The sequence below is a fragment of the Herpailurus yagouaroundi genome, unplaced genomic scaffold (genome assembly GCF_014898765.1).
Source record: "Herpailurus yagouaroundi ecotype Mexico unplaced genomic scaffold, PumYag 100, whole genome shotgun sequence".
Taxonomy (NCBI): domain Eukaryota; kingdom Metazoa; phylum Chordata; class Mammalia; order Carnivora; family Felidae; genus Herpailurus; species Herpailurus yagouaroundi.
Window position 1 is genome coordinate 14,571,334 of NW_024412391.1, and position 26,954 is coordinate 14,598,287.

The following is a 26,954-nucleotide window of genomic DNA, read 5'->3' on the forward strand; positions in this document are numbered from 1 at the left end:
ATGTCTGACCCTTCACTCTTGGGTTTCCTAGAAGGATCCTGGAGAATTCACAAGTTGTAATAATATTCAAAGTGCTTCCCAGTGGCAGGCAAGAAGAAAAAAAAAAAAAAGTGATTAGCTTAGAGACAAAGCTTGAAGGGAAATTTTGAAATTGCCTTAAGCAACATGAATCGAACATCAAGATGGCAGGGAAATGGGTTTAGTCTGCAGCAAGAGGGGGTCTGTCCTTCCCTCCTCAGTCTCGAAGCTTCAGGGAGGTACAGCACGGCAGAGGCTCCAGGGTTCATCTGTGTTCAAATACTGGCTCTCTCTGTTGAGCTGGTGACCTCGGGCAAGTTACCTACCCTTCCTGCAGTTTCCTGGTCTATAAAATGGGTTTTTAAGTGGTACCTGCCTTGCAGCATTGTTGGGAGACTTTGACATAAACCGCAAGCCTCTTACCAGGGAGCCCAAGAAACGCTCAGTGACTAGTAGCCATGATTGTATCACTTAGAATTGTTTTTCACTTTCACATTACATGTCCAATTTACTCTGCACTCATCATTTTTGTCCCTGCGTCTCCCCTTCTTCCTTTAGTCCATGCCTTCAGTGACTTCTTCATTTGCAGAGTTCTCCCCCCAGACTCGCCACTGTTAGGCTGTCCCTCCCACAGAAGCCAAAGCTGTCTTCCTTCCCTGTGGCATTCTTCCTGATGACTCAGGCACCATCTCCCTGCTGCCCCAGCTTACCTCAGCTTGTCCCTCTAAGGACCCTGCTTTCCCTTACCCCGCAGCAGAATCAGGAGTCCACAGCTTCCAGATCATGGCCGCTCAGCAAAGGTCCACATTCACATGGCTTATCAGATCTGCATTAAAAGCCTGTTCCCCAAAGCTCAGATACCTCCATGCGGTGAACTCCCACTGTAAGGCAAGGATGCCCTGGCCCTGGCGGAGAGTTTAAGCATCTTCCCCCATGTGGGGTGTGCACATTTGGGTGAAGGTACATGATTCTTATGTGCATGTTTCACAAGCTCCATCAGCGAAGACTGTAAGATCCCAGATCACCCTGGATGGAGTCTACCCGTGACGCAGTGTACTTTGAACAACACGGGACGCTAAGCAATAATAGCAAACCTTCTCTAACGGTAACCCTGGGCCAGGGAGCTGGGATTCCCATCCAAGGCGGTCTGGCTCCAAAGCATGCTTTGAACTGCTACACTCGGCTCTTTTGATCCTTCCTTCCCTCCCTCCCACCCACCTACATTTGTCCTCTGGCTGCTGGACATGAGGTATACAGGGGATTCCAAAATAAGTCAGGCATCATTTCTTCTTTTGAGCTCACACCTGGTAGGAGAGGCTGCACTTAACCCAATAATTATAATACAATCAAAGACTTTCTAGACTACTGGACACCCCCAAATGCTCTGAACTCTGCCTCAGGTGGTAGCAGGGAGAGATTGCAGATGCACAATGGTTGAACCACGTCTGGAGGGTAGGTAGAAGCTGGACAGGGGAAGTGTGGGAAGAAGGTGGTCCAGAGAGAAGCGGCCAGCACAAGGCAAGGAAATCGGAAAGAGTATCTTGTATATGGGGTGAGAATAAGTCTCAGTTTGCCTAAGAGGGGAGGAGAGTTACAGGGCTGAGGATGGATGGGGAGGTAGAATAGCAGGACTTTGCAGCTCTTTATGTTAATGAGGAGTAGGTGAGGGGTCTTTAGGATGACCCCCAAGTTTCTGCACTTGGCAACAAGTGATTAGAATAACCATCTTTTTCACATTCAGGCACGGTGGGGGAGGAACAGGCTGGAGGAAGGAGGCAAAGAGGGCAATTCTGGACACATCGAGTTTGAACATGTCCTGGGAGCCACTGGAAGTGCCTGACCTCCATGCCAGCCCCTCACTGGAGCAAGTGGCCTTCTCCTAAGTCACTCATTGTTCGTCCCTCCCAGGTGCACCCGGAAGGAGCGCTGTGAGAGGTCCAGAGAGCCCCGCAGGTTTGCCTCTGAGATGAAACAGTGTGTCCGGCTGACTGTCCATCCCAGCAACATCTCTGTGTCCCAGTACAATGTCCTGGTAAGGGCAGTGGGATCCGGGTCCAGGGTCATGGGAGAACCCTCTCCCCACCAAAGCCCCCCAATGTCCTTAAGAACTGGGCCAAGCCTGACCAGCAAAGCTGCTCGAGAGCAGCTTTAAAGAATGTGTCCCTGGAGATGGAAGAGGGGGACACGCACAGGAATACTGGGGCAAGGCCCTCTGCATAATGGATGGAAAGATAGGGGAAAGTGTGACAGCAAAAATGATTGAATGGGTGACCAAGAGAGGGAGGATGATGAGAACTATATCTTTGTCTGCAAGATGGGAAGGATTCATGTGCAGAGGAAGAAAGGGGCAGGATATCGCCCATGTTCATGCACTGGGCACTTGGCGGTTGGTTTGCCGTTTTTCCAAAACAGGGGATGATGGAAGAGGAGCTTGGCCAGCAGTACCTCAGTCCTGCCCACCTTTCTTTCTACAAACAAATCCCCTAAGCCCTCCCATTTGCTGGGCCAAATCCATTCATATGTAACGAAGTCTCCTCTGTGTCTGTCTCTTTACCTCCCACCACCTCTGGTCTTGTAATCAATCGCGGCTTTCTTTATGTTAATATCACCTCCAGTTTTCTCTCTTTTCTTTTCTCTGATCTCTCTTGCTATCCCTCTTTCTCCTTTTATTACATACCCTTCCGTGCCCCACTTCACTCTCTTCCTCTCTCTCCCCTTGCCGGGGCTGTTCGCAGCTGGTCCTAGAGACATACAATGTCCCGGAGCTGTCAGCTGGAGTCAACTGCACCTTTGAGGACCTGTCAGAGATGGATGGGCTGGTGGTAGGCAATCAGATCCAGTGCTACTCCCCAGCAGCCAAGGAGGTGCCCCGAATAATCACAGAGAATGGTGAGTGTTCCCCAGAGGCAAAGCTGGGTGGCATGTCTTTCCTCCTGGCCTGATGAGAACTCAAGACAGGCGTTGGGGGGGGGGGGGGGGCGCGGAGGAAGCCCACTGGCAGGGGAGAGTCAGAGGAAGGGGGTGCTTTGGTGGGTATGATACAGGACAGGAGGATGAAGTGTCTTTTTGCTGCTCTCAGAAATGACTGTTGAAACCAGGTGAGCATCCTGGAGTCGGCCTCATCCTAGGTAGGAGCAGTTGCAGAGAGCACGGAGAGAGGCAAGGCCACAGCATCAGAATGTGCCAGCTGAGTTTAGAGACTGTCCTGGAGCAGGAGAGGGTGGTGTGGAGGGGCAATGCGGGAGGGGCAGCTGGTCAGGAGCATGGCCGGGGGGTGCCTATGTCAGGGCTCTTATGGCTCTGTCCCCTGCCTGAACTGCTGGGTCACTGATCTCAAACCACTGCCTCCCATCCCCACCCTGCCCTGCCTTCCCAGAGCTGCACGTTCATGGCCAGCTGCACTGGGAGGAACAGGGGTGGACAGAGGCCCAACGCCGGTGAGGGACAGGCCCAGCCTGGGCAGATTGATTCCATGTTGGCCCTCCCATTTGGGCTTGTCACATTTGTTCCAAGCTGATTGATTAATGAGGCTCTCGGGGAAGGCACAGAACAAGGCTGGAAGTGGGGGCCTGGGGTCAGGGCTGTGAATTAAACATGGGCTTCCAGCTCCTCCCTGGCGCCAGCTGAGGGTTCCAGGGACACCCGCCTGAACGGAGCCCTGAGCCCACCAGAGGAGGGGGTGTAAGACCAGGGTGTCTCCTTACCGAGATGGGGAAGGAAGTCGTGGGTGCACATACGTGCACATACATGCAAAATCTCTTGCGTGGCTTGTGGCAATATTACAAAGCGTCTACATGTTTGTCCTGGTAGCTAATCAATGTGTATGTTTATAATTCTGTGAGTCTGGTGTGGACACCATGCATGCAAGCCTGTCAGGGTATGTGCACACGAGAGCTGGTGAGCAGATGAGGGGTGGGTGCCAGGAACACAGTGTGGAAGGAAGAATAGACCAGAAGCACCCTCTGCAGATGTTCTCAGGGCTGTCCTGGGACTGGGCCCCCCTGAATCAGAGTCCTGTTAGGGGAGCGGCTCCCCTTTCCCAGTGCACATCACTCTCAGTAGGACCCTCACATGGGATCCTGGCCTTTTCCCTGACCTCGTGGTTGGCTCTGCCCCCCAGGGGACCACCATGTCGTCCAGCTGCAGCTCAAGTCGAAGGAGACGGGCATGACCTTTGCCAGCACCAGCTTTGTCTTCTACAACTGCAGCGTCCACAATTCGTAAGTGCCTCCCAGCCTCACTCAACTCCCTGTTCCTGGGGTCCGTGATCATCCAGCGATAGAAGATGCTGGCACTGTTTGCAAGAAGCCCTATAGGGAGGAGGATGAAACAGACCCCTTGCGTGGCACCCACAGGGTTAATAGGAAAAGCAGAGCTGGAATGAGAAGAGTAAGAACTTGTAGGGTGGGGATCTCCAAATCCCTGACCTATACATCTCTGGCATCAATCTGCCTCGCCTGATTCAGTTCCCACCGTCTGTTGAGGAGGAGGGTGTCCCTCACCTGAACAACAGAGCAGCTAGCACCCTGGGTGAGAGGAGGGGTGTCAGGAGGGAGAGAAGCCCCACGTATGTCCAGGCCAGGGCAGGTGGTCCAACAAAACCTTGAATGCTCAGCTCTCCCCAGTGCCCTGAGGGCTGCTGGGTCAGGACTCAGGCTGTGGAGAGTCAGAGCAGGGCAGAAAGGTCCATGCTGGCGGGCTCTGGCCTGGGAAGTCTTACTCTGGCCCTAGCTCTGGCCCTGGCCTTGTTTGACTGAATTGTCCATTTCCCAAGGGAAGGCACAGAGGACAGAGTCTCGGGCTCTCGAGTCAGACCAGCCGGAAACTTAACCATTCTGTGTCCCAGTGTCCTCTGTCAGTGGGGAAATAATAGTCCTCCTTCCAGGACTGTCACCCACATATTCCACCTCTGACATGGCAAGGGCACTTCCAGGCAGAGCTGTGGTTGGCTGGGACACCCCTGGTTGCTGCCCCTGCACATCAACCCAGCTTGGCCCACAAGACACCTGTGAAGACTAGAAGAGCCATTACAAGCACAGCAGTTAGAGCCACTGTCCAGGCGCTGCTCATGTTTTTGCTGTTATTTTATTATTATTTCCTCTGTAAAATGATGGAGTTGGACCAGACTGAGAAGGTACAAGCCTTCTTTTTTTTTTTTTTTAATCATAGAAACCTTTCTCCAGCCAGAATTAGATGTGGAAGCCCAATATTCAAGACAGATGAAAGTAGGAGCTACTCTGGTTGAGGGTTGAGGGCTTCTGGAACCCCTCTGTCTTGGAATCCCATACATCTCCTCGTCTCCAAAGAAGCTCCATGGAACCCCCAGGGTTCCATAGAGCACAGTTTGAAAACCATAAAGCCCTGCTTGTTTTAAAAGGCTATCCTGTTTTCCTCTCCCTGTAGGACAAGCTAGTTAACATAACCCAAGACATTTTGGGACTTTAGGCCGGTGGAATGTTAGTCTACCTATCTGGTTATGGCAGCTGTGAATCCAGAGCTTGGCTCTCTATGGGGCTCCCAATAAGAGGTAGTCAGGCCTCCCAGCCAAAAACAAGTTGCCTCAATGCCAGAATTCTCTTCCCGCTTCTTGTCATGGAGCTGCCCGTGGCTTTACCACTTGGTGGCCTGATCCCTCGCTCCCCTTTTGCCCCTCTAGGAAAGCAGAGTGTAGACAGATGAAATCATGTGTGAAGGTCCCAGGCAGTCCACAAAGTAATTTTAAGCATCTACTTTGTGCAGGGCAATGTGTCACTCATTAGACAGGAAGGATCAACAATTAATAAGACTCAAAGACTCAGTCTCTGCTTCCCAGAGTCGTGGCCTTGTGGACTAGTGAATGAACTGGACAGTGAATAAGTAAAATATGGTACAACAAGGCCAGTACTGCCCCCAGAGACATAAACAAAGTGATTAATGGGAAAAGGGCCCAGTGTGACCAACTCTCTGTTGGTCAAAGAAGGAAGAGGAGATGGCCAGGTGAACGAAGGGAAAGCAGTACTCCAGGTAGGAGGAGAGCATGGGGAGAGCATAGCCTGTTCGTGGCCGAAATGCCAAATACATGTGGAGACAGTGGACCTGGACATCCTGAGGGGCTTAGACTGCATGGCAAGCCATTTGGGTTTCACCCTCTGGAAGATGGGAACCATGCTGGGTTTTTAGGCAGGAAGGATCTCTTCTAAAGTTGTCTTTGTGTCTTGGGGGTGAAGTGTAGAAGCAGGGTCGCCAACTGTACAGGGACCCACTGCACTGAGAGAGAAGCCTCAGGACCTTCCTCTGCCCAGGTGGGACCATGTGAGTCCCTGACAGTGAGACCCTAGAGTCAATTTGAATTGAAAGTCAGTTTCTTTCTTTTCACTAACTTATATGGGCCCTCTGAATGAAACCCCCTACTTCAGACCTCATTGCCCCCCAATTCAACAGAAGAGGTCAGCGTCCTGTGGAGATGGAGAGTGGTTGATTAGGCCCTTAAAGATTAAGGTTTTCAACCACCTGAGTTGGGGGTGGGGGGAGGCCACAAATTCTCGGCATCCTGAGAAATTGGTGCAAAAAGGGTCAGATTTGTATCAGATTTGCCCTTCATGAGGGTTTGAAGGTGATTTCTCTTAGTATTAAAAGATATTTTACTAGACCCAGGAGTCATAGGCCCTCTGCTTTGGGTTCACCCAGGTTCTGTGATTTGTGCCTCTTCCTCCTCTGTGCTCAGGTGCCTGTCCTGTGTTGAGAGCCCATACCGCTGCCACTGGTGTAAATACCGGCACGTCTGTACCCATGACCCCAAGACTTGTTCCTTCCAGGAAGGCCGAGTGAAGCTGCCTGAGGTAGGTCCTGGCAGCTAGAGTGGTGAGTGCTGCTTGCTCTGAGCATGGGGCACAGAGGGCAGGCCCTCCCTTAAGAAGAGAAAACAGGCAAATCCCACGGGACACCTGCTTCTGCCCCAACCGCAACTCTTAAGGGACCACTTCATGAAAGCAGGAAGCAAGCAAAGCTCTGTGCTGGGGCTGGTGGGCTCTGAGTCAGTCCTGGAGGCTGAGCTACAGGCAAAGGTACATTCCAGGTCACTCCAACCATGAAGACGCTCCACATGCCAGGTGAGTTCTAGAACAGTTCCAGACAGATGAGTGTGTATGTGATTGAAATAATTGTAAGTCCACAGCAAGACTGTCTATAGACTCCTTGGCTGTCCCTCGGAGCACTGTCCACAGAGCATATCTGAGATCAAATAGGACAAGTTGGGTCAAAGGGAGAGAGAAACAAGAAAGAAAGAATGGTCAACTTACCAACCAGAGTGGTGGTTCTCAAAGTGTGATGCCCAAACTAGTGGCATCAGCATCACCTGTGAATTTGTTGGAAACTCAGAGTCAAGCACTCCACCCCAGACCAACTGGACGAGAAAGTCTGGGGGTTGGCTCAGTACTTGGTGATTCTGCTGCACAGTCCCATTTGGGCATCACTAAAGTTGGCTTCATGGTGAAGAAGCTGTGTTTTTATTCTCTCCTAATCTTTATTCTCATCCTTGAACATTATTCATCACTCTAATGGAAATACTCTATGCCTCTGCCGTTTCCTTTCTTAGGCTGTAAGTTTGTGGGCAAGCACCTTAAAGATAATGGGTGTAAAATTACTTTGGAGAAGTCCTGCTATTGTCCAACCATTATGGTGCTTGCGTGACTCCAACTTTCAGGCCAGTAGGACTGAACAGAGTGATTGCCTTAGAATGTTGTTATTGAGACTAGAAAGATATTTATGTATATACAGTGTTGGTTAGACCCCACTCAATGTAGAGCTGCCAGCCTGGCCCATGCTCTCTTGGCCAACACTGGACTCGGACAGTTTCCAACATCTTCACCCCCTTCTCCAGCCTTGGGTGTACCTTCCAGCCCCCTTCGCATACCCACACATGTGCCATGACCATGTGGCAAACCCCACGGCTTTGAGAGCATTGTCCTGGGACAGGAAGCAGAAAAGCTGTTTAGGGTACAGGAGGGGAATGGTGAGCACAGAGGCTCATCCCAGTGCCCCTGTCCCAGACTTCTACCCCCAGGGGTTTGGCCAAACCTTTAATGGCAGGAGGGAAGCTGTCTTGTCTCTGAGACTGACAGGTCAGGGTGATGTACGCTCTACTACCAACACCTGTGGCACGGGGCTCTGCTAAAGGGAAAATGACTGGACTCTGCCTGGCATTGAGAAAATCCAAGCTCCAAATCCTATTTTCCCAGGCTCTGATGACTGAGCAGGAGTTCTACAGGTAGAGAGTGAACAGACCAATTCATTTTAGAGGTAAAGGCAAGGAATGGTGAGGTTGTCAGGGGGAGGGGATGATCCCAGTTGAGAGGGAAGACACGAAGAGCAAACAAGAAAGAAACAAGAGAGGAACAAAGAAGAGAAAGAAGAGGCTGTGGAAGTCTCTGAACATAAAGCTCTCTCCCTCTATGATGGGGTCTGTCTCTGGCTAGCAATGGCTACTCTGGATCATAATCGAGAAGAGACCCACACTTAGATTGCCCTTTTATGGGGAGAAGGAGGAAAGAGAATACATGTTGGCTTTCAAAAGGAACGTGAAGCTAATGTGTATGTGTCAGTTCTGTTCTTTAAGAGAAAATGGATCTAAAGCTCATAGGACAGACATGGGTTTGACAGCCGAGGGGCGCACCACTGACATGAAGACCCTGATAAAAGGTTATACAGTTTCCTCAAACCCTGAGCCTTTATCTTGGGGCATGCAGTCAGGAGAAGAAGGTCTGCTTCACCCACCAAGACCAGGGGCTGAGGGCACAGGAAGAAACCTCTTACTTTGTTCGGGAACCTGCAAATGACTTGATGGGAACAGAAACGAAGAGGTTTTCAGCATCTCTCCGGCTTCCCGGACCGGTGTATCTGGCAGAGGTTTCATGTGGGGAGAGGCCCAAGGATAAAATAGATGAAAGCAGAAACAATTGAGCGATCTGGTGGATTTCAAAGATGCCTAATCATTTAATTACCTTGAAGGAGGTTTTCAAATTTCTGCTTTTTCTTTCTTGTTTGCTCCTCTTGTCCCAAGTTTCTGTCTTTAAATACATAAAAGCAGCTTGCATCTGCCGCTCAGAAGGAGGAAAAAAGAACTAGAAGAGAATTAAACAAGAGCCCACCATGTTTCCCAGTGCAGTTCAGAGATCCCTACAGAAGAACGCTGTCTTTAAGCACCCAGATTGCCAGCCAGGCACAACCCCCCATCTACCTCTGGGGCTGCGAAGCCTGCCAGAGAGTCACAGCACCTCATAGGACGTGGTTCCAGAGCCCCTAAGAAAGGAAAAGGCCTGAAGAAGCATGGCCAATGGAGCGTGGTGATGAAGTAACCTACCACAGCCACCCTCAGACACTCTCCATTTCACCCAAGCTGTGTTATGGTGAGCCTGGCAGACCACTGCAGCCAGAGGCCCCCTCTTTTGGATGTTTCTTTATCCTAAGAAAAGGAAGCTCTGAGGCTGTGTTTCTGGTCCAAGTTTGGAGGCTGCCTTCTACCCACCTCAATATGAGGGCCATTTTGAGTATAATGTAGTGGAGAAGCTGGAGTTGACCACTTCACGATGGGCGCTGTAGCAGCAGCATCCTGGGAAATGTACCGAAGGGAAAAGAAGTGATAAATATTTGTGGACTATTGACTGATCCAGCTATTTGGGTCAGTGGAAGGAGGTCATTGTGCTCAGAGCTTAAAAGGAAAGCCCCTGGCTTCTAATGGAAATAAGGTGATTTTTTTTTTTTTTTTATGTCGTTGTTTTGTTTTCTATGTTTTAGTCCCTGGGAAGAGCTATAGCAAGAATAAGAGGTAACAAAGAAAATTACACATTTGAAAGGTGATGTTATAGAAGCTTCCAGACACAAGTGTCCCCTCTCCCTGCCAGGGGAAGAGCTTATTCATAGCATGGTACCTGAAGCTTCGCTGCGGGTCAACGTTTGTCCTACATTACCCAATTCCTGAGCATTTCCCATATGCAGGGCATTGTGAGAGGTTTCGAGGTGTGTTAGAGACCTGTAGTCTACATTGAGAGATTAGTAAAATGGGACCATTGGTCTACATGATCTTTTAGGTTCTTTAATTGTAAGTGGAAATAAGCTGGAAAGCACCAAGGAGGAGTCCATGCCTAAGAAGTGGTCTTACAGGATGAAGTTAAGTCCAGGCTGTGGTCTCCTTGTTGTACCTACCAGGGGACTCCCCCTCAGCCTCAGGGGACACCCAGGCCCAGACCCATCCCCACAGGATGAGAGTGAGGCCCAGGCCCAGAGATTCTTCTGGAAGTCCTGGGTTTTCATTTCCTTTCAACCTTTGAGTGTGGGGACACAGACAGGGCCTTTTTGTTAGCCAAGAGGGAGTCTGCCAGGTGGCTCTTCGGCTCTCCAGCACCATCTTTTATCCCCAGGAAGGCTTTCATCCATGCGTCTTCCAGTTTCAACACTGGCTTTGTTGACTGTCACCAGGGATGTTGAATTACCTCTTTTTTTTCCCCCTGAACAAAGAGTGCATTCAGGTGAAGTTATTGGTCTGGAACAGAGAACTGGTCGATCATTGTTGTTATGATATTAATGGCAAGTATTCTAGCATAATTACAATTATTAGAAACAGAATGCCCAATAAACGTATGTTGTTTACAGTAACTATATTCTGGTTACAAGGAATGATTTTGTTTCAACTAATGATGGCATTGGGATAACAAGGCTGGGTCTTTAGATCAACTGCCAGATCCTACATACCAAAAAGAAAAGAGACAGGAAGTCAAGGAAAGCAGAAGTAGGGTGAGTCTTCCTGTGCTCAGCCCTTCTCCCAAAGTCGGGACAGACTTCTTGCTTCCCAGTGGAATGGCCTTTCCCAAGGGCAGCCATTAACCTGGCCGTGACCCCATGTCTACTAGGCGGGAAGGGCCTCTGGTCCCTGAGTGGCTCTGGAATCCCCAGGCTCTGCCATAGCCTCCCCTGAACCCCCATCAGGCCCACACACTTAATAACAGTGATCCATAGGAAACAAAGGTGAACTTCCATGGAAAAACAAATCCACTGACAAGAATTTATCCTCCATAGACTATTGTACTGTTATTTCTCATCTAAACTGGAATGCAAAGTCAGATGCAGCTGAAGCTGTTCCCTAGGAGCCAGACCAGATGGGCTTTGCTAGGAAGGCCCACGGTGCACAGGCTCAGAGAGAAAGTCCCTGTAGGCCCTCCCTCTTCTTGAAGTTCAACCAGCATGTACTCCAGAGAGCAGGTGTAAGATCAGAAGAGGCAAATGAATTCTGTCTGATTTCTGAAGCAGTGCTCGTAAGGTTCTCCTAACATCCCCTACCGACACCCCGAACATGAAGCTGTGGACAGATGGGTATTGTAAAATCTGCTGAACCCAATTGTCAGTCCTCTCCAAGACCGAAGTGTTGGCAGGGTGAGGACGGTCCTAGTCCCTGGACTGCTGTTTGCCCCTCGTGCTGAAATAAACCCCATGTCCTGAGACAGGGCAGGCCAAGGGCATTTACCTGCTGTTGGACTCTGGAGAGAAATTGGGCCATCTACCTTAAAAGTGATTCTGGCAAGAGGAGCCATTCCTGGGGCCCAACCCAAGGGATCAAAACCATCCTTGCCATGCCCTTCGCCTTCCTTTGAGAAAACAAAGCCAAAGCCAGCTAAAGAACTTGCTTCCAATCCATGCACCACCCCCACCCCAGGTATTCCATTACTGGGTTGCCGTTTCTCCAGACAATTGCACTTTCCATCAATCTCGTCTGCCCCACCACCCCCCTTGAGGTTATGGGTATTTCCTTTCTGTATTATTACTTTGCTCTCTCCATAAACCAGCCCATCGTAGATCACGCTAATGGCATTATAAACTTGGGGAACAGCAAGAAAATATATGGTGCGTTACATTTTTGTATTGGGCATCATGGGTCTGAGAAGGTGAGTGTAAATTTGGGGGGTTGGCTGGGGCTAGGGCTGGCTTCTTTGGAATTGATGGGGGCTGAGGCGACAGTTGTGGCGAGTGATGCCCCGCAAATCACTTATTGCTTAGCTGCCCCTGCCCTGCACTCCCCCCAGAGCTTCACATTTCCCCAATCTTGCTGTAACAACTAGGAGAATTAGAGCCCTCATCTTGTACACACACGGGGGGCTGTAAATCCACAAGCCTACCACCTGCCTCCCCAGGCAGCACCAGCCCTAAGGGCAGTCTTTCTTTTCTCTCTCAGCTCAGCAGCGTGCTTTATGTCCTTGTTCAATTATTTAAATATGCAATGAAACCTCTGTATAAAGCAGCCACTGACATGCTGGACATGGTAGATAGAAAGGCATCTTTGTGCTTTCATACTTTGGCTTGATGTTCCTGCTCCCTGCCATTAGCATTGCTATCTTTACTTCCGTGTGCATTTCCCTGAAAACCAAAACGTGCGTGGGGCTGGACAGTCGACCTGGAGCCCACCAAAGCCACCTCCTAAAAGCCAAGACACTGAAGATTTTCTTCACTTCACGCCATGGCCACTCTCAGCCCTCAGTTCTTACAACTGCAGAATGTAGCCACAAGCAAAACAGCTTCCAGGGGAATCTGGTTCTTGAACGTATGCATTTGTCTCCAAATAATCTTGTTAAATGCAGGTGCTCTCCACCTCCAAGAGCTTGCCCTTTCCATTTATAGTGCAGAGAAATCTCTTCCTTGAAAAAAGAAGAAGAAGAAGAGGAAGAGGAAGAGGAAGAGGAAGAGGAAGAAGAAGAAGAAGAAGAAGAAGAAGAAGAAGAAGAAGAAGAAGGAGAAAAATATTATGTTTTTGAGGAATTCTGTATGGGGGCTAGATAATCATCTGGGGACAAAAATCAGTAAGATGATCTGGTGAAAATATTTTGTTCCTTGTCATTGTGGGAACTGAACGAGGTCATTGGTGTCCTTGGTTCTTTTACCATGAATGTGGCCGTGATCGTATGTGTTGGCTGTGAAACAAGATAGCAAACAGGAAAGCGCGTGGAAGGTGATAGAGGTGGCAAAATGTGCACTGGATTGAATCCTTGAATCCCTTGTACCGTGTTGACTAGAATCATAACAGCATCACACACTGTCTACCAGAGCCACACTGCCTGTATGACTGTACCAGGTTGCAATGCGCCAGTTATTAAAATATTAAAATACTTCCCTACTGATAGGTAAATGGCCACTTCCAGAATGCTCCCCCTCCAGCCCCTCCAGTGTTCATTCAGCTGTTCGATACTTTGAATACCACACTTCCACCTGGTTGAGCAGGCATTGTTATCCCAGTGTAGAGATGGGAAAACTGAGCTTCAGCAAGGCTATAAAATGACATGTCATAGTTCATCTATTGGGTTAATAATAGAACTAGGACCATAAAATTCATTGGATCCAAACCAGCTTCTCTATTCTGTGGCCGAGGAGACCCAGAGGGTTTGAGGGGGACTTGTCCAAGGCCACGTAATTGGTTGGCAGAGGTCCCATCACGGAGCATATGGAACATGCAGCTATAGGATGTCACCTTCCAGAAGAGGGAACTGCTGTTAGAGAGCAGCAGTGGATGGACCCGGGGCCTCTGTACCTGTCCCCCTGTGTTTGGGGCACTTAGAGCTGTTGGAGTTGCCAGGCTCTGAAGCCCAGAAGGGGTGGGAAGAGCCGGACAGTGGGAGCTGATGGGGTGTTTATGGAAAAGCACATAGAGGTCGTAGCAGGGGAGATGGATCCTTTGGAAGTGAGGTAGGAAAAGGGAGTAGATGAGGGACAAGGTGCGACCTGAGCTGGTCAGGCAGTAGATGAGGAAAGAACAAACATTTGTGGAATGTTTGCTGTCTCTGTGTCAGGCACTTTATATGTGGTAGTTCATGGAACACCTCCCCACCAAAAACCCTTTGGAGGAGGAGCTTTTAATCCCCACTTTCAGTTAAACCAAGCAATGACTAGAGCCCTTGCAAGATTCTGAAACTAGCAGGAAGAAGATAGCCTTGCATTCAGAGATCAGTGGCTCCCCAGCCAGGTTCTTCCGGTTAAGGACTCCCAGAGGCGATTGTCTGAGCCCCAGGCTGCCGTGGAGGTGCTGGGAAGTCAGGTCTGGAGACACGGTCAGAGAAACAGGGAGGTTTCCCTGCACCTTCCCACGAGCAAGAGGTGGTTTTGTACCTGAGATCTCACGTGAGGCAGGTCAGGATCTGAGGAGCTGGGATGGGAGGAAGGGGCAGTGTGGTGGCAATGGTCCCTTCATGCCTTGCTGCCTAGGGAAAAATTGCCATTTTACATCTCAATTAGGAGGGACACCAGGGTCAATCGGCAGTACCACCAGAGGAAGATGGGCCCAGCCCAGCCCTGGGCCTCTCCAATTATTATTAATGAACTTACTCTCAGACCTGCCAACCTTTTTATATGCAAACTAGGCCTTTATGGGGCCACTGGCAATCAGGACTCATTAAAGAACGTGTGCCAAGCCTCAGAGAGAATCTTCCAGAGGAAGAGAGGCTTATGCTTCTACCCACATCCTATCACACCCACTAGAAGCAGCCCAGCCGGAGGCCAAGTCCCAGCCCCCACAGGAGGGTGTTGCAGCTCCCCTGTCCTGCTATGCTCGGGGAGGTCCTTCCGGACCCGCCACCCCATCCTGAGGGGGTCCCGGCCCACCAGTAGGAACTTGCCTCTTTCATTAAGGGTAGGAAAGATAGTGGGTTGACATTCAACTGCAGCTGCCAGCAGGTCTGCTGATACTGAGCCATTATTTTTCCTCTCCCTGCCTTGATTTCCCCTTTGCAAAGTAGAAGGGATCCATTAGGTTGGTCCAGAGGACTCTCAGATTCGAGACACTTTCTGAACATCGTTCAAGGGCAGCAACATTTTGCTGTAGGAGATGGAAGTGAGAGATCCAGGACTTCTCTTACTCCAGATGCAACCATATGCAGACATGGATGCAGCAGGAGGGAAGGTCAGGCTTGTGCTTGCTTTAGGGAGAGGAGAGCTGCCCAGGGCCTCAGGTAAAGGGAAGAGCGGAGTCAGGACCCTCTGGCTAGAAACTCCCTGCTTTTCGTGGATCTTCTCTCTTGATCCTCCGCCATCACACACCTCCTGCCCCAGTCCTGAGCTTCATCCTAGTCACTATATCATTCCTGTCTTCTATGTGTCCTGTGTTCTCATCTTGCTGGGGTGGGGGACACAGAATGGAGCTTCTAAGACTCTCTCCATGTGGGACCTCCAGGTCCCTGGACACCGTGCACTTTAGAGCCTTAGGACCACATGCCAGGTTCACTGCTCCACTCCTTCTCCCCTCCTGCTGGCCTGCCTCCTGCTGCTCCTCTGTGTTTTCACTGATTTTTAATCATGGAAAAATACACACATAAAACTTACCATCTTAGCCAGTTTTAAGTGCAGATCTGTGGCATTAAGTACATTCACACTGTTGTGCAACCATCCCCACCACCCGTCTCTGGAACATTTTCACCTTCCCCAACCGAACGAAACTCTGTCCCCCTGAAACACTAACTCCCCATTTCCCCTCCCCCAGAAAGCACCATTCTGTCTCTATGAATTTGATTATTCTAGGTGCTTCATATGAGTGGAATCATGTGATATCTGTCCTATTGTGACTGGTTTATTTCACTTAGTATAACATTTTCAAGATTCACACCTGTTGTGTGTTAAAATTTGCTTCCTTTTGGGGGGGCCTGGGTGGCTCAGTTCGGTCAGCATCTGACTCTTGATTTCGACTCAGGTCATGATCCCAGGGTCATGGGATCGAGCCCTGTGTCAGGCTCCACGCTGATTGTGGAACCTGCTTAAGATTTTCTTTCTCCCTCTGCCCCTTCCCCTCCTAGCAAGTGCTCTCTCTCTCTCTCTCTCTCTCCCAAATAATAATAATAATAATAATAATAATAATAAAATTTTTTCTTCCTTTTAAGATGGAATCCTATTCCATTGTAAGTATATATCACATGTTGTTTATCCATTCATCCACTCATGGACACTTGAGCTACTTCCACCTTTTGGCTGTTGTGAATAATGTTACTACAAACATGAGTGAGCAAGCATCTGTTCTAGTCTCTGCTCTCAACTCTTTTGGGTATATATCCAGAAGTGGGCTTGCCTGATCTGCTGCTCCTCTCCTACCTGCCTTTTAAAATAAAGGTATGGGCAGCCTGAAGGAGAGAGGGGGTTAGTTTCATGGGCCTGGGACACTTGCTCCTCTCTGGTCAGGCTCCATGGTAATCAAGAAGGACAGAGGTGAGACCACCCCGAATCATGGAATCAGGACTGGTAAGAGCTGAATGGGTGGTTGGAGCCCATCGGATCGAGAGATAAGGAAGTTGAGTCTCCAAGTGGGGATGTGATGTATTCAGGGTTCCATAGCTGTCCAGAAGCTCAGGAGGCACTAGAGTGTGGGTCTTCTCCCTCCTAGCTTTCAGTGACAGAAGGGGTTCATGTTTGCCTTCAGACCCAGGAGGGACAGCTGCCAGTTGCCCGATTGCCTGCAACCCCTCCAGTCTGCTGTTCTGCCTCAACCTCCTTTCTGCCTCAGTCTGCTGAGGAGGAGTGCTGGGGTCAGGAGCCAGCAGCCTCTGCTGAGGGCAGCATTCTCAGGAAGGATGTGTATACCGTGCTTGTAAGCCATCCGTCTCAGCATGCCCCGAACAGTGCCACAGCAGTAGTCTGGGGGATGGTCTGTCTGGGGGACCCAGGCCCTGCTTGTGTCCTCACTCCTGCCCATGCCGATCAGGCCTGGCATACTGACTGTCTTCTACTCGGCTCCTCAGAATCCAGCCACACGCCAGCCCCCACCTCTGCAAAGAGGACAGAACACCCACACTCCGTATTTGACCCATTCCCCGCCTCCCAGCCCTTCCTGGACAGAGCTGATTGCCTCAGGGAAAAGGGCCCAGTCATTTCCTCCCTCCCCCCAAGGCCCAACGGAAACCCACTCAGCCTGAGGAATGAGTGTGTTCATTGCTAGCATCCCAGGGGTTCTCCCTGTGTATCTTCTCTGAGGGGCATTTCCTTGGGGTCAGGCCAACCTCAGAGGGCAGTCAGAAGCTTCTGGATCTTAAAAGGCCTCTGGGCCTCATTCCAGAACATTCCCAATTGCCAGACTCAGCCACGTATGGAAGACCCTCCTGGGGCCCCCCCCCCCCCCCTGCTGGGGGCCAGACTCACATTCCAGAGCTGGGGCCCACAGCTCACTTGTGGAGGGTCTCTCTGTCCCAACTCTTGGCAGCCTAGGACTGAAGCCCGAAGTGCGACCCGGGACACCCAGCAGCTGAGTGTGTCTCCGCTAGGGTCGGAGGGGTGCTGGGAAGAGGCAACCAGGAGTGTCAGAGTCTGGAGGGCATTAAATTGAAAACTGAAGAGGGCAGGAGACAACCTCAGTGAGAAGTGGCCTCCAGGAGGTGACTGTAGAGTCTGGGATTTCTCGGACCATTCCCTCCCACACAGAGGCTGAGGATGGGCCCCGGTGCCTTGAACCTTCTGTGGGTGTGTCCGAGGGAGGGTGGAACAGGGCAAACATCGGGGCTGTGTCCGGAGAGACCCCTGCACCTTTGGCTTCCCGCTCCCCAGCCTGAGCTGTGCTGTCTGTTCCAGGACTGCCCCCAGCTGCTGCGAGTGGACAAGATCCTGGTGCCCGTGGAGGTGATCAGGCCAATCACTCTCAAGGCCAAGAACCTTCCCCAGCCACAGTCTGGGCAGCGCGGGTATGAATGCATCCTCAACATCCAAGGCAGCGAGCAGAGGGTGCCCGCCCTACGCTTCAACAGCTCCAGCGTGCAGTGCCAGAACACCTCTGTGAGTGCCCCTAGCCCTGCCTCTCCCGGGCTGCCTGAGCCCCCCTCGTGCACCCCCAAATCAGCTCAGCTCTGCAGGGCTTCCCCAAACACCCACAAAATGAGCTCCCTGCCTCACTGCTTCCCCCACCCTTGCTTGCCCGGCCCAGCCTCTTACGCCCTCCCCGGCAGAGTGCTAGGCTCTGAGGTCTGTCTGCCCATGGTTATGGTAAAGAGGGTCCTCTGTCAAAGGCAGGGGCCGCGGTGGCAGGGGACTATGGACCAGCCATGGGGCTGCTGAGTGCTGTCCGTGGGCAGAGAGAGGTGTTTGCACTGTGTGTTCGGCTCTGGGAACATCCGTGTCCATCCTCCTTCCAGACACCAGCTCTGGAGTCCCTGGGCCCTGTCCTCCCACCGGGGCTGACCCGGGGGCCTCATCTGAGCCGGCAGAGGCCCGCTGCTCCCTTCGTATCTGCACAGAGGCCATTTCCCAGCAAGACAGACCCAACACCTGCAAAGGGAGCAGTGGAACAGGATGGAGCTAGCCAGGGGGGTGCTGCTTGGATCAGCACAAACCTGCCCGGGGCTTAGAACATCCACATCAAGCCCATGCCCGACCAAAGACAGGTCAGCAGCCCCTGCATCACCTTTCCTGCGTGGCTGCTCCCCTGCCGACCGTGTGGGCTCCCCAGCCACTGCTCTGTTCTCTCTCTCATCCTCTTTCTGGGCCACCTCTATGCACCCAGACCGCTCAGAGACAAACATTAGGCTTATAGACTCATAACATGTTCAAGCTGTAGGAAACCTTAATATTCTTCCTCACTGTGCGAATGAAAACCTGGAGGCCCAGAAGCAGGGGCAGGTCTAGATTCGTGGGGCTGAAACTTACACAATCTGGGGGACCCTCTTTTATGAATAAAATGTAATAAATACAAAATTTGATATATAGGCAGGCCTGAGAAGGGGCTGAAGTTCCATGTGCCTCAGGGTAACCCACCCTGGCCCAGAAAAAGTTCGAACTGTCTAAGGTCACATGGCTAGGGAGGGGCGGGGCTGGGCCTGGATTCAGGGTCTCCTATGTCACACTGCCTCCCATTCATCCTTCATGTTGCTGCGGGGTGCTTATATGTGGTGACTGTATTTAGGGATGTGATATGGGACCAGGAGAGTCCTGAACAAAGCAGCTCACGGAAAAACTCTACGCGTAAGTGGAGGTCAGAGAGGCCCACATGCTTGCCCAAGGTCGCTCAGCATTACAGGGACTGAACTGGCAATTAATGTCCCAACCCCTGAAACCCCAGATGTGTCCCCACAGCTCCCATAGGTACATCTCCCTCCTGTCCTGGTGGCCAGGCTGTTTGGCAGATTTCTGCCACATTCCAGATTAAACCCACAAGCAAATGGGATATTAAACACCTCCTGTTTCCTCATAAATCCTGAAGCCAACCAGACCAGCCCCAAGGGTTTGACTCAAGTGATTCTCCCCTAAATAAGCAAGTTCCTGTGGGAAGAAAAAGCCTGAGCTCCACATGTGAGTCAGCAGAAGGCAGATAGGGGTTTAAACGATGTAGAAAAGTCTGTTTCATCAGAGACACTGCCCCAGGGAACCTGGCCCAAGAGGGAGGACAGAGTCTGTGGCCTCTGATGATGGAGAGCTCTTGTTCCCCAGACACAAGACTGGGCCTCATGGCCCCGGGCTTTATCTGGCTCAGTTAAACAGATGAGGGCACCCCATATAGCAGCCTGAGTTCATCCTATAAACTCCTTGGTCAGAACTCACTGCCTCGGGACCCACTGCCTTTCTACGAATGGCCCTCAGCACTCCTGAGCCAGGCCTGACTCACTGAACGAGCCCCCTAGGGGGTCACATTGCCCTGACTGTGGGGGCAAAGTTGGAGCCTCCTGAGAACACAGAATGGAGCCCAGCATCCCTGACAGGTGGGGTGGGTCCCTCGTCTGGGGTGCCTCCGCAGGGTGCCTCTCCTGACATCCTGGTCAGTACCATAGGGACAAGGGGGAGGTGCTGCTGGACATCTGCTTGTCTGACGTTGAATCCTGGGGATTGACAAAATCTGCTGGTCACACACAGCTCCTTACTTGGGGATTTCATGATTTCGAAGGCTGATGCCCCAGGACACAACGGTCAAATCTGCTTTCAGCCCTGAGAGGCCCCAGGCCCCCCATAGGGGTCTTGCCCAGCTGGCTGGCTTCCTGAGTGCAGGGGCTCAGGCAAGTTCAGATCCACTTCCAGGAGACTTCTCGTATCAGCAGGACCACAGTAGAAACATGACATTGGGGCTGGAGGCCTGCGGCCCCAGGCTCTGACCACCAACGAGAGGACATGATTCCCAGGCTCCCTGCACATCCCCCTGCCGTCCCTGCAGGACCCTGAACTCTGGCCCTTGGAGCTAGGAATCTGTCTGAGGTCTCCCACCTGCCATGGGCTGGTTTACAGTATCTTACTAAGGCTGCTGCTCCCAAAACAGCTCAGTCTCTCTTATTTCAACACCCTCATGAGGAAGGTGATGGGGAAGTTTGTTTCTGTACCATTTTAAAGTCTTAGAATGTGAGGAGACAGGAGGTATACCCCACAAAGGGTAGATTCCAGGAAAAGTTCCCTGTATCTACCAGAACCTGCTGGAATATCATGCACTTCAGGAGGGCTCAGCCCTGGCTCTTCCCAGGAGCCTCTTTTTCAAGGATCTCAGTTTAAATGCAGTTCTTGGCCAGGATACCACTTGCCATCAAGTGACGTCCTTAAAAAACTTTGGGGTCATAATCAGCCGCAAGCCTCTGTTACCATAGTTATAGAGGACAACATATTACCAGAGCAGGAATAGACTTGAGAGGGTGTCTGCTTGTGATCTGTAACAGAGGGGAATCTCTGCAGCCCAGAGAGGGCATGTGACCAGCCCCAGGTCACACAGCAAGTAAATAGCAAATTCAGAAGTTCAACCCAGCTTCATAACACACACCCCCACCAATCAAAGGTTGGGCAAAAAATAGCAACTGAGCACTTTATACCCAGCCTTGGTGCTATCCTTGGGAACAAGGTCTGATGTGCCTCAGACAGGACTGTGGGAGGAGTTTTGTTGTTTCACTTCTTCAATCCCTGAGCTTTCTGGAGTGGAGGGGGGCCACTGGAGAAATCCAACAAAACCCCCGAGTTTGTGATGATAGAGGAAGAGGGGTGGCAGAGATCTCAGAGGAAAGCAGAGAAGGAAAAGAGACACAGGAAAACTCCACATGGGTGGGATACTAGGCTGGGTGGGCAGGCAGTTCGTCTCCAGGCCACATTTTGGGGACAGGCCCTGGGCCATTGCTGGAGCCCTCGGTGCGGGGGAGGGGGGGCAGCAGTGGCTGTAGGAGGAAAACAGGGCAGCTCACAGGCAGCAGTTGGAGGGAGGAACAACTGTGGGTATTCTTGGCCTCCTTTAGACCAAGGCTCCAGGGAAATGACAAGTGCTTCTAATAATAGTGCCCAGTCCCCGCCTCTCAGGCACCAGCAATCACAGGAGCAAGGGGGCCGCAGGGGGCAGCCAGCTCCATCCCCCCCAGCCTCCACCAACCTACAGCAGCGGCCCATCTCCTCTCCGTGTCCCAGTTTACTAGGTGCAGAACAAGGATGGGGAGGTAACTTGGCCCCCTCCCTGCTTTATTGGAACACAGCTGGGAAGGGGTCTGCTGAGCCATCGGGGGTCCTGGGGATGGTCTCGGAGGATACACAAGCTTCTTCCGTTGTTCAGATCTGTCCGCCTGAGTGGTAGAATTTTCCAGCACAACATCTCAGAGCTCAGAACAGGGAATGGTTAGTGGAAAGAATGTCCAAATTAAATAGGTCTTGTCTTTGCTTGACAAGGTAGAGGCTCACCCTTTCCCGAGGTAATGAACAACATCATCCCCTAGCTGGGCTGTGATGTGCCAGACCTTGATTGAGACACTTAACCTCCTGGCCCCTGAGAGCCTGAAACATTCTCCCCTTAGTTCTGGGTTTTGTGCAGATTAACTGCCCGCTGATTGCGGAGAGCTATATAAATGCTAAATGAAGCAGAGGTGGGGGTTCCTGGGGGATGGGAGCCAGTGGTCCAGGCTCCCCAGCTGTCGGCCCCCTCCTGCTGCAGGACGCAGGTCATGGGGAAAAAACTTCCAGGAATGACAGTGACTTCCCTAGAGAGGGAGGAGGTGGTGGGGAGCACCAGGGGTTAATGGCTTCTATAATATTTCATAGTCAAGATCCCAGGAATGGGCGATAAAAAGATAAAGCAATGCCAAGCATATTTGATCCTTGAAGTCTTGTATTTTCAATTTTCCTTGAAAATTAAATGCGTGCAAACACACACATGCACTCCAAAACACATAAGCATGCTCATGTGCGTTCATCCCATATGTACCAAGAGTCTGGTGCATAAACACTCAATAAATGCCTGCTATTATTACTTCACATAAACACAAACACAGGGAACACAAGCATATTTTTGGACGGCATCCCCAAATGTATATGCGTAGACTAAACACACAGTCATATTTGAGTGCTCATTCCTTGTGACAGGCACTGTGCTCAGCGCATTGGATGGTTATCTTGAACCCTCAAAAGAGTCCTGTTGGGTCTGCACTGTTCATAATTCCCACGTCACAGATGGGGAAACTGAGACTTACATCATTTGCTCACAGTCACACAGGCAGTCACTGCAGAACCCCTCTGTTGCGGTATGTGCCCGTATGTGTGTGCATGCGTGTGTGAACGCGCAGGTAACATAGATTTGTGCTGTGAGCTCTTCTCAAGTCAGCTGCATGTGAACACGTGTGTGCACACAAACACACATGCATACGTATGCAGAATCTCTGGGGGATTTCCGGGCCTTTCTGAGAGAGGCCCGATTGATCTTTGGTTGATGGGACCCCTGGTCACCACCTGCTGCTTCCACATTGAATCCTGGCCAGACCCAGGCCTGAGAAGCAGGAGCCAGGCTTGGATCCTGACTTAGGCACCACCAGCATCCCTCCTGGAGGTAGAGGCAGAACAGCCTCAAGCCAGCCCTTAGCACCTTCCCTTGGCAGTCTTCCTGCACTGGGGCCTTGGAGGAGGCATATGGAAATAGGGATGGGAAGGAGAGGAAGTGGAGCTTGGCTAGGGGAGGGAGTGGGAGGGAGATCTGGAAAAGTCTGTCCCTCTCCCCTTCCCTCCCTCCTCTCCGCCGCCCTGTCTCTTGCTCCTGCAACATCTCTCCACCCTCAGGCCGCTGTCCCCTGCTTCTAGCAGACCACAGGGAGTGTGAGTGGTGAGTCTCTAACTCCCCGAAGTGCTGGAGTCACAGAGTTGCCTGTTTGGAATGCATTCCCGTCTTCCAATCCAGCAGGTGTAGGGAGAGGCCCTGGGATCCGTGGTTAGGCCCCCTGAGTGATTCTGAAGACTGTGGCCCACAGACCACCCTGAGAACCACCAGTCTAGAGAGGAAGAGGTTTTGTGAGAAAGCTCGGGATGCCTTAGAAGGACTCAGTCTGACCCAGAAGCAAAGAACATCATCTCTGGGGAGTTGATCGACTGCACTACAGGGCAAAGGGCTTATGAGTCACCAGCTGAGCTGAGCGATCATGAAAGTCCCCGTGGTTGTTTCTTCAGGGCTGGGGAGCTTTGCTTTCTTCTACGGCTTGAGCCCAGACCCTGGTGTCGCGGGTCACAAGGGAGATTCTATGAGAGAGTGGATGGTACAGAGCAAACCACCACCACTGTGGGGCAAACACTGAATGTGGCTCCCTGGTCTGGGCACGTGTCTCCAGGGAGTTAGTGAAAAATTTGGGAGTGCTAGGGTAGAGCCTGAAGAAGGCTAGACAACCATCCCACTGATGTTGTGTATGAGGATAGTGTCATGACGTATTCACACTGGAGCACATTCTCAGCAATAACTCAGGAATTTAGGGCGATTTCCCAGGTTAGGATTGTAACATCTCCTCTAGAAGTCTCTATGGATAGGCTCCAGAGGCAGAGGCACCATCTCAAGCCCTGAGACCCTCCACAGGCTGTGCGTTCCCAAGGTTCTGTAGCCTCTTAGTGAGAAGCTAGCAGCTCACTTGCTCTGGGGAGGGGGCACCAGCTACCTCCATAATATCCATCAACACCCCCACGCCCCAGCCCCTCCAAACTTCAACTGAGTTGAAAGAGCCTTTGGCTCTGCAAACATCACTTCCGGCCAGGTCTCTTGGACTGAACCCCTCTAGCAAATTGCCAGCTCCCAGCCCCTCCTCTGCAGAAAACCTGTCTCTGTTCCATTCCTCCATTCACCCCCTGTGGAGGGCAGAGTCTGGTGGAATGATGAGAAAATCACCAGGTACAGATTGGAAATGCTGCCCTGGGCAGGCTCCGATTCCCTGCCACCTACCTCCTTCTCTGGGGATTGAGAAGTGTCTGCTGTCAGAAGGCAGATGTGGGGGGGCTGGCACTCCCTGTTCCCTCCCTGCCCTGCCCCAGCACTCAGTCCCAAGGATGAGACCCAGCCAGGTGGGGCACTGACTCCGAAGAGAGCTGGGCAGGGACCCTGTCCAGGCCTAGAGGTAGCTCCCGCATGGGCAGCCACAGAGCTGGGGCCTGGCCTCTCTGAGCCAGTGCATGCCTTTGGAGTCTTGACCCAAATTCCCAGGTTTGGTCCCTAGGGTGTCCACAGGATTTCCCACCTCACCTCTAAGCCACATCCAGCTCTCCTGACTCCTAACCTCCATCAGCTCAGCCCCTGAAGAGTACGGCCCCTTCATTTCTAGTGCCTGCACCCACTACCCCTGCCTGGAAATTGATCAGCCCTCTCTAGGTCTTTGATAAAGCACCCACCCCCTCTGACCTTGTCCTAGGAATTAACATTCCCAAGTTGAATCAAGGGCCTGGTGGGGCCTAATGACAAGGTTCCCCTGGACAGTGAGGGAGGAAGATGGGAAGCGACAGCTGGTGTGAGCCAGCGTCCGTGGAAGAGGGTTGGGTAGCTCTGCTCTAATCTGCTCTGTGAATCCATATTCCAAATGGGTGTCCCATCCAGGCCTGGCCCCTCCCCTGCCTTAGTATCCTGCCCCCCTCCACCCTACCCTGTTCCCCGAACCATGCTTCCCCACACATGCCCTCAAACCCAGGCACAGTCACAGCAGGTCCTTAGCCCCAAGCACCTCGTGGACTCCAGGCCAAAGAGCTAGCTCTCCCTAGAAATTTCTGTAACCCAACTTTTTTCTTTCCTACCCCCAACCTGCCTGCAGTATTCCTATGAAGGGATGGAGATCAACAACCTGCCTGTGGAGTTGACAGTTGTGTGGAACGGGCACTTCAACATCGACAACCCAGCTCAGAACAAAGGTGTGGAAAGTGGACCCCAGGGGCAGGGAGATAGGGCAGAGGGAGGGGGAGGGCCTGCATTCGAGGCCACACATTATTCCATCCCTGCCCCAGTGGTGACCCTCTCCCTCTGGCTCGGAGCCTGCCCTCTATGCAAGTGCACTGCTCCGTGACCTCTCGGGTGCAGGGCCACCATGGGCAGGGGTCCTGGGTGTGGCGGAGTGAGCAGGACTGGCCACAAGAGCTCTGATGATTCTGGAGGGAGACCCACTTCTGATTAAGTTTCACTGCCTGGGGCCCAAGTTCTCTTTTGCTCTTCTCTGTGTCAGAATGGCTAAAGGGACACGGCTGCTTGGGTCTCATCATCCGAGGCTGGGACTGCACTCCTTGTCCACAGTCCCATCCCCTCCCGCTTCCCCTCTGCCCTTTGCCCGCAGTTCACCTCTATAAGTGCGGAGCCATGCGGGAGAGCTGCGGGCTGTGCCTGAAGGCGGACCCGGACTTCCAGTGCGGCTGGTGCCAGAGTCAGGGCCAGTGCACCCTGAGGCAGCACTGCCCCGTTCACGAGAGCCCGTGGTTGGAGCTGTCGGGCGCAAACAGCAGGTGCACCAACCCCCGCATCACAGAGGTAAGCCATGGTCCTCTGGGCCGCTCCGGGTGGCCGAGCCGTGCCCTGCCATGGCCTGGGGCCTCACCAGCCATGCCCCGCCGTCGTGTCAGCCACCCCAGTGATTACCAGGGCAGGCTGGGGGCATCCTCGTTTTCCTGCCCGGCTTCTGCAGAAGCTGTGGGTTTGGTCCAGGGGTGTCTCCCTTATCAAGGAAGGTTGAACACAGAGAAGGGCTCCACTGTCCTGTTGGAGTCTCCATGTTAACAGTATCAAAAATGACTCTAAGTCCTGGCCACTCTCCCTTTGTCTCTCAGAATCTGGGTGATGAGGCTGTTAAGTTCCATCGGGGACAACCTCACCGATCATTCAGCCATGAGCAGAGGGTGCATGGGGTTCCAGGGCACAGAGCCCAGCCCTCAGGAGGTGGAGAAGGTGGAAACGGTGAGACCTTGGGACTCACTCAAAGCAAGACCTAAGCCGGTAGATGGCAGAAATGGATTTGGAGCACAGTTCAGGGGACATAGGCCATGGAGCAAAGACCAGTGAGAGGCAAGGAAGAGCTAAACGTGCCGAGAACAGGGCTTGCATCCCAGCTCTGCCAGCCAGTTGCTGGGTATCCCAGGGCTAATTTATCACTACCTTCGTGCCTCAGCTTCCTCACGTGTGCAAGGGGTCTAAGGTTCCATCTTACAGAGGAGTCACAAGGATTGTCTGAGATCCGAACCATGCAAAATGCTGGCTCTGTGCCCAGCCCACAGGGGTCTCACCATCCTCCTCCTCGTCCATCATCAACGTTGTTAAAGCTGTTGCCATCCATGTCTACACCGAGGGTTTCACTGCCCCTGGGGTTTATTTAGGCCACTGGTGTCTTCATCTCCCCACTCTCCACTCCTGGCAGAGAGACCCCTCAGGCATCACCTCCCACCGTGTTCCCCTGGTACAATAAAGAAGGGGCGTGCATGTCTCAACAGCGCGACCCTCTGGGCCTCTAGCACAGCGTTTGTACATTATAGGTACTCAACGCCCCCTTGCTCTAGTGGCTGCTGATTTTAATAACCAAGCAGAGAGGGGCAGAGAAAAACACAGGAAAGGGAGTTCTGTCTCGCCTCCATACATAGTAAGGATAGACAGGTACGTGGCTCTGTGCAGAGTTTCACAAACACACACGTATCCAATAGCCTGACCGTGGCAGTTACCATAATAGGCCAGATGTTGGTGTGGTCCTTCACAGTTTGCGAAGCAGTTTCCTGTCCCTTGCTTTGTCTGTGCTCACAGCGACCCC

General features: G+C 51.9%; 1 protein-coding gene across 1 annotated transcript in view; it reads left to right on the forward strand.

The window, feature by feature from the left end:
• Positions 1-26,954, forward strand: part of PLXNA4 (plexin A4) — a 440,680-nt gene that overhangs the window by 340,704 nt on the left and 73,022 nt on the right. Inside the window, exons 6-12 of the mRNA XM_040471931.1 lie at positions 1,927-2,050; positions 2,754-2,907; positions 4,139-4,238; positions 6,722-6,836; positions 17,575-17,775; positions 24,987-25,083; positions 25,500-25,690. Of these exons, the coding sequence (XP_040327865.1) occupies positions 1,927-2,050; positions 2,754-2,907; positions 4,139-4,238; positions 6,722-6,836; positions 17,575-17,775; positions 24,987-25,083; positions 25,500-25,690 (982 nt within the window). The remainder of the gene's footprint in view (positions 1-1,926; positions 2,051-2,753; positions 2,908-4,138; positions 4,239-6,721; positions 6,837-17,574; positions 17,776-24,986; positions 25,084-25,499; positions 25,691-26,954) is intronic.